At 41.5% G+C, this 6,337-nt stretch overlaps 1 protein-coding gene across 1 annotated transcript in view; it reads left to right on the top strand.

Annotated features, from left to right (window-relative positions):
- Blm (Bloom syndrome RecQ like helicase) overlaps positions 1-6,337 on the top strand; it is a 74,751-nt gene that overhangs the window by 38,085 nt on the left and 30,329 nt on the right. The window contains exons 12-13 of the mRNA XM_023712348.1: positions 2,561-2,667; positions 4,198-4,358. Coding sequence (XP_023568116.1) covers positions 2,561-2,667; positions 4,198-4,358 — 268 coding nt within the window. The remainder of the gene's footprint in view (positions 1-2,560; positions 2,668-4,197; positions 4,359-6,337) is intronic.

The raw sequence follows: 6,337 nt of genomic DNA, 5'->3' as shown, positions 1-6,337 counted from the left end.
AAAGTATAATGTCTTGAAGGTTTGTTGTTGAATAATATCCATTGTATAGGCACACCACATTCTCTGTTCATCAACTGATGGATATTAGGGTCTTTTCAATATTTTTTAGTTACAGAATTACAATTGTAGGATTGTATGGTAACTTTGTTGACTTTTTTTTTTTCCTTCATGCTTAGAACTGAATCCAGGACATTCTGGCACTGAGCTCCATCCCCAGCCCATTTTGCCTTTTAAAGAATCACCACACCATGCAACTGTGCCACCTACATTATTCCCACAGCAGTGTGTGAGGTTCTGATTCCTCCATAACCTTTCCAGCACTTGTTTTAGTTTTTCTTTTCAACTCAAAGCTTTTAAAAAATATACGAAAAATAGATAAGACACTTTTCTGAAATTAAAAAGTGGTTTGAGGGCTGACCAGATGGCTCAGCAGACTAAAGTGCCTGCTTAGGCAGACGCAGGGGCCTGGGGTTTGATCCTGAGCCTGCCATGCCAGCCCCACCTCCCGGGCACTCTGAGATGGTGATTGAGACTGGGCATTGTGGCGCATGCCTGTAATCCCAGTGCTTGGGAGGCTGAAAACAGGAGAATCACTACGAACGAGTCTAGTCTACATAGTGAGACCCTGTACACTGTACACCCTGTCCTAAATTCATTAAAAAAAAAAAGAAAAAAGTGGTTTGAAGTAGGGAGAGGGAGCTGGGTAAATAGTTCAGCAATATGGTGCCTGCCTAGCAATTACAAAGTCCTGAGTTCAATTCTTGGTGCGAGAATGAATGAATGAATGAATGAATGAATGAATGAATGAATGAATGAATTGGAAGGAAGATGAAACAATATCCTAAGTGGAAAATCACCTTCATTTCCATTATGTTAATCTCAGTGCATCTGTGCAAGACCATTCTCATGCGCAGACTTTGGAGCATTGCATGTTCAGCATTGTTAGTCTGCTCTAATAAATGTGAAGATTTTCTTCATTATTTCTCTCTTGTGTAGTTGTTTTTATCCAGTTGCAGTTTCCTTTGCCATAGCAGGGTTGTAACTAACTCCTGAAATGAGCAGAGTTGTCCTTGAAGGGGCTGGAGCTGGAGCACAGAGGTGGAGCATGTGCTCATCATGATGAGGCTCCAGCCCTGGGTGCCCTTCCCGGCATCAGCAGAAAGACCATGGTTGCATCAGGCTTTACCTGCCGTCTTTTTGCTGCAATCTGCTATATAGTCCTCTCCCATTTGAAGCATTGTGTTGTGTTTTGAAGCTGTGGTTGAACAGTGGTCCCACAAGTGGCAAAGTAAAGCATTCTGTGATCATAGTCCAGGATGAAGCAATATTCTCAGTGGAAAATCACCATTTCCATTGTGTTAGTCTCAATATATCTGGATTTGGAATTCCCAGTAAGGGCCAGAATACTTCGCGTTCCCAGTGTTACTCTTCAGCCTTGACAGAAATAGGTAAAATGGGTAAAGACATGAAACCCTAGGTAGGATTTCTGGGGCTTTGAATAAAGAAAGTTTCACTTCCACCAGTACTGTATTTCCATTTGTTTCCTTTAATGTCCTGGAGGTTTTTATATTCTAGAACAAGGCATAATGGTGAAATTCTGAGTGGGTAAAAATTGGGATTTGTTTGAACACAAGAGGACTAATGTAAAAAGAAAAGATAGGAAAGGAGAAACCAGCAAAGTGGTCTAGGTGTAGGAGCATTCCCACATCAGCTCTGGGAAAAAGCACCTGTGAAAACTGAGGCTGCAGTCATGAAAATCATCTGTTCATGTACCCTGAGAAAGTCTTAACTCGTGGAGCAGTGGCAGCAAACATATGGCAAGCATGCCACAGTGGGCTCTTTGTATCATTCAGAGCTCTAACAGGTTTGCTATCCACTGCCTTAAACAAATGCATACCCCAGTTTGAGAACACTGGCCTAAAAGATGCTAAAATGTGGTTCAGAGCTCAGAAGATGTCTAGGCGGAGGACAGCAATTGGGTTCGTGGATGTGGTATGTGGGAGCGGTTTAAATGAGTGGGAGTGCTGAAGGAGTCAGTGGAGGAAAAGAGGGCAAAGCTAGGCATTTGGGCATGATTCATATGTAAGGAGTAAACTCAGGAAGAAGAGGTAGAGAGGTCAGGGGAAACCCTCATGGCAGTGTCAAGTGTGAGAGGCAGCAGTGAACTGGGACAGAATGAGACCTGAAAGACAACTGCTATAATGCCATACAGTGGGAAGACTTTCTGCCAGTTGCATGGCCTACCCTAGGGTGGATTTAGATCGAGAGACATAGTTCTGGAGGCTGGGGAGATGACAGACAACAGATCCCATCCCTGTTGAGCTCCCTCTTGCTGTTTTATAGGTAGGGGTGGGGAGGTAGCCAGCAAGATTGCTGCTTTTATAAAGGCACTAATCTCTTTCACAACTCCACCTTTAAGACCTAATCACCTCCCAGAGACCCCGCCTCCTAATGCCATAGCAGTGAGGGCTAGGACTTAGGAGACACATCTGGTCCTTGACAGTGACTGCAGCTGTGCATTCTCATAATAACTGCATTTTGTGTTTGGGACTTCTTTTAGGTTTAGCATGAGCTTTAACAGACATAATCTGAAATACTATGTATTACCGAAAAAGCCTAAAAAGGTGGCATTTGATTGCTTAGAGTGGATCAGAAAGCATCACTCATGTGAGTATAACCATGTGATGAATTATATCTGAAAGTAATGGATAAAATGTCTTTAGCACCACAGTAGAATGTATAAAATTGCATATTAACAATTTCTTTTTGAATTATGATAGCACTAAGTTGCTATTTATAGAACAGAATATTGTAACTCTAGAAACTATAAAACCTCGTTTGGTTAGATAACAATAAGCCCTAACAAAAAATATATTAAATACTCCCTCCTACACATCCATATTATAATTCCTGGTTTCAGTGTCTTCCTCTGGTTTTTATCAGTGCATGAATAATTCAGCCCTTTGTTTTAGTAGTTCTCCCAAGTGTGTTTGCCTTTGACTCACATTAGCTAACGTGAGATGCTGAATTTCATAGCAGTTTTCATGTAGCTTCTTTTCTACATCTTGAGCATTTTCCCATGTTTTTTATAGATTGAGAAAACACCTTTAATGGTTACAGTATATTTTATTCACCATTTTCTATCTTGATTATTCTATAATATATCCATTAAAATCTTTCTAATGTTTAAAATTACAAAGCAAACTTTTGGCAGAAGTCCTTATACCACTATTTCCTACGTTAGTTTTTTTAGGAGGAAACTGAGTCAAAAGATACTTCTAAAGTTCTTCACAAGTATTGCTGATGATCTCTACAGAGTTTGAATAAGGATGATTTCCTATCTGAGAGCCAATGTGGAATAGAGCCTAGCATCTATCTCTGTCCAGGACTATTTCAAGAATCATTCACTGAGACTTGATTAAAAGTCAGATCTCATTTCCAGTGCGTGAATTCTTTGCTGGAATTATTCTGTGTGATGGTACTGTTAAGAGCACGATGAAGGGCTGGGGATATAGCTCAGTAGTCCAAGCGCCTGCCTGGCAAGTACAAGGGCCTGAATTTGATCCCCAGTAACGCATGCTATGCCATCCTGGAAACCAGGCATGGTAGTGTGTGCCTGTAATCCCAGCTCTGGGGAAGCTGAGACAGGAGAATCACTGAGTCTGAACTGCATATTGAGACCCTATATCAAATAAATTAAATAAGGAGAGTACTATAGAAATCTGTTTGTGGGGCTGGTGAGATGGCTCAGTGGTCTAAAGCACCTACTTAGAACAAGCTTGGCCAAAGCAGAGGGACCACGGTTCGATCCCCCAGCACCACATGCCAGCCAGCCCCGCCCCCTGAGCTGGCCACACACACACACACACACACACACACACACACACAAATAAATAAATGTTTAAAAATAAATAAATAAATAAAAAATGTACCAATGATTTAAAAAAAAAAAAGAAATCTGTTTGTGTTTATATATTTCAAAGAATATTTATATGAAGCTGGGCATTGTGGTACACGCCTCTAAACCTAGCACACAGGAAGCTGAGGCAGGAGGATCATGATGAGTTCAAAGCCAGCTTGAACTGCTTGCAGAAACCCTGGGCTCAACCCCCTTCCGACACCCAAAGAACATAATATAAACTGTATTATTTATGTGCAAAGTCCTTGTTTCTCAGCACTGTTTTGGTCTCTCAAAAGATGACTCTGGCATCATTTACTGCCTGTCCAGGCGGGAGTGTGACGTGATGGCAGACACACTGCAGAAGGACGGGCTCTCAGCTCTGGCTTATCACGCTGGCCTTAGTGATGCTGCCAGAGATGAGGTGCAGCACAAGTGGATCAACCAGGATGGCTGCCAGGTACCACAATTTTACCTTAAATGCAACAGACATCAAAATAAGTCTGAAATTGTATCATTAATGTAGTAAATAACTTGGGACTGTTATGGGACATGAAAGAGGCAAAAACTAACCCGAGGGTGGGGTGAAATGTTGTTTCCTGCTATAGAAGTACGGGTTTTGCTAAGAGTAGTAAGTGTGCCCAAGGCAGACAGCAGAGAAAACTGTGGTAATAGTTATATGTAGTCTGAAGAGATCAGTGGCGTGTGTGGGACAGAAAGAGGAGGCCTTGTACAGAGGCGGGGAGGCCGACAGGGCTGGACAGCCTCGCACCCACTCACTGCTGCTTACAGTAAAGTCAACAGCCTTTTCAGATTCGCACTGATCTGTATGCACTGAAGTAACAGGCTCCCATCTTCCTGAATGAATTCATATATTTAACCAAAATTACAATGGACTTTCTTTTGATAAACTTTTTCAAAAGTTTGCCTAGAAGAATGTTCAAGTAAAAATCACCCAAGAATTTGGCTAAATAAATAATAATAATAGTGCATGAATATGGGTTTGCAGTGTATTACATACAGATCAGTGGAATGGAAATTCAAATATAGATTGGAGGGCTGGGGAGATGGCTCAGTAGGACAAGCGCTTGACTGGCAAACGCAAGGATCTGAGTTCAATCCCCGATAAAAAAAAAAAAAAAAGATTGGAAAGCTTATAAAAGCAATGATATAGAAGTCTTAAGAAGGAGAAATTATTCAACTAGTGGCACAGGTTTCCTGGTGAGGGAAACCATTTTAGATTTTCCTATCAAAATAAACTACGGATAAATAAATGTATTGTTATTTTACAATGAACTCTGAGTAGAGAAGAGCCTAAGCTTAAAATTACTTCCAGGAGGAAGTAATTGCTGCAGATTATTTAATGCTAAGTACTTTTATGTCAGTAAATATAATTAAGAGGCCAATTACAAACTGGGAATCTGTTTTCAACATTTAAAACATAAGCATTTGTAAAATTTTTGTTGTTGCACTGGGGATTGAACACAGGATCTTTGTGGTGACCTGCATTCCTACTGCTTGTTTTAGAGACAGGGTTCACTAAGTTGCCCAGATTGGATTTGAACTTTGAATCTTCGCGCCTTGACTTCCCAGAGTGCTAGGATTATAGAGGTATACTGCCACTTCCTGCTAACGTTGTAAAATTTTGATAAGAAAAACCATTTCAAATAGTAAATGAGCCTAAGGTATAAACAAATTACTCAAAAGTAAACAGTGCTTCTACAAGGGCCGGTAACAGCTCAGCGGCCTAAGCGCCTGCTTTGGCAAGCTCAGGGACCAGGGTTCTATCCCTGATTCCACATGCTGTGCCAGCCCCACCCCTGGGGCACACACAGTGAGCCAGCGACCAAGTCTGGGCATGGTGGTTCATGACTGTAATCCCAGCGCTGAGGAGGCTGAAAACAGGATCACTATGAGTCTGAGCTGCATAGTGAGACCTTGTAGCAAATACATAAATGAAAAGAAAGAAGAGAAAGGAAGAGACAGGCAGGCAGACAGGCCAACTTCTACAAAAGCCTAAGTACAAATGTGTTTTAGAAGCTCAACTTCACAAGCCAGGTGTGATGGCACATGTCTATACCCCAGCAGTCCAGAGACTGAAGCAGGAAGATCACTGCAAAGTGAAGGCAAGTTCAAAGTCAGCCTGAAACTATGTAGTGAGACCCTGCCTGTCCTAAGAGAAAAAAAATCACTTTGTTCATTATTAAAATTAAAATTTAAAACAGCATAAGCTGGACATGGTACAAATGCCTGTAATCCCCGGACTTAGGAGACTAAAACAAGCAGATTGTCTTTGAGACTGAGGCTATCTGGCTACATAGTGAGTTCAAGAGCAGCCTGAACCACATAGCAATACCCTGTCTCAAAAATAATAATAAAGGGGCTGGTGAGATGGCTCAGTGGTCTAAAGCACCTACTTAGAACAAGCTTAGCAAAACA

Source organism: Octodon degus, unplaced genomic scaffold (assembly GCF_000260255.1).
Source record: "Octodon degus isolate 3935 unplaced genomic scaffold, OctDeg1.0 scaffold00002, whole genome shotgun sequence".
NCBI classification, from domain to species: domain Eukaryota; kingdom Metazoa; phylum Chordata; class Mammalia; order Rodentia; family Octodontidae; genus Octodon; species Octodon degus.
Note: the sequence above shows the minus strand (reverse complement) of the source record. Positions and strands in the feature narration are given on the sequence as shown.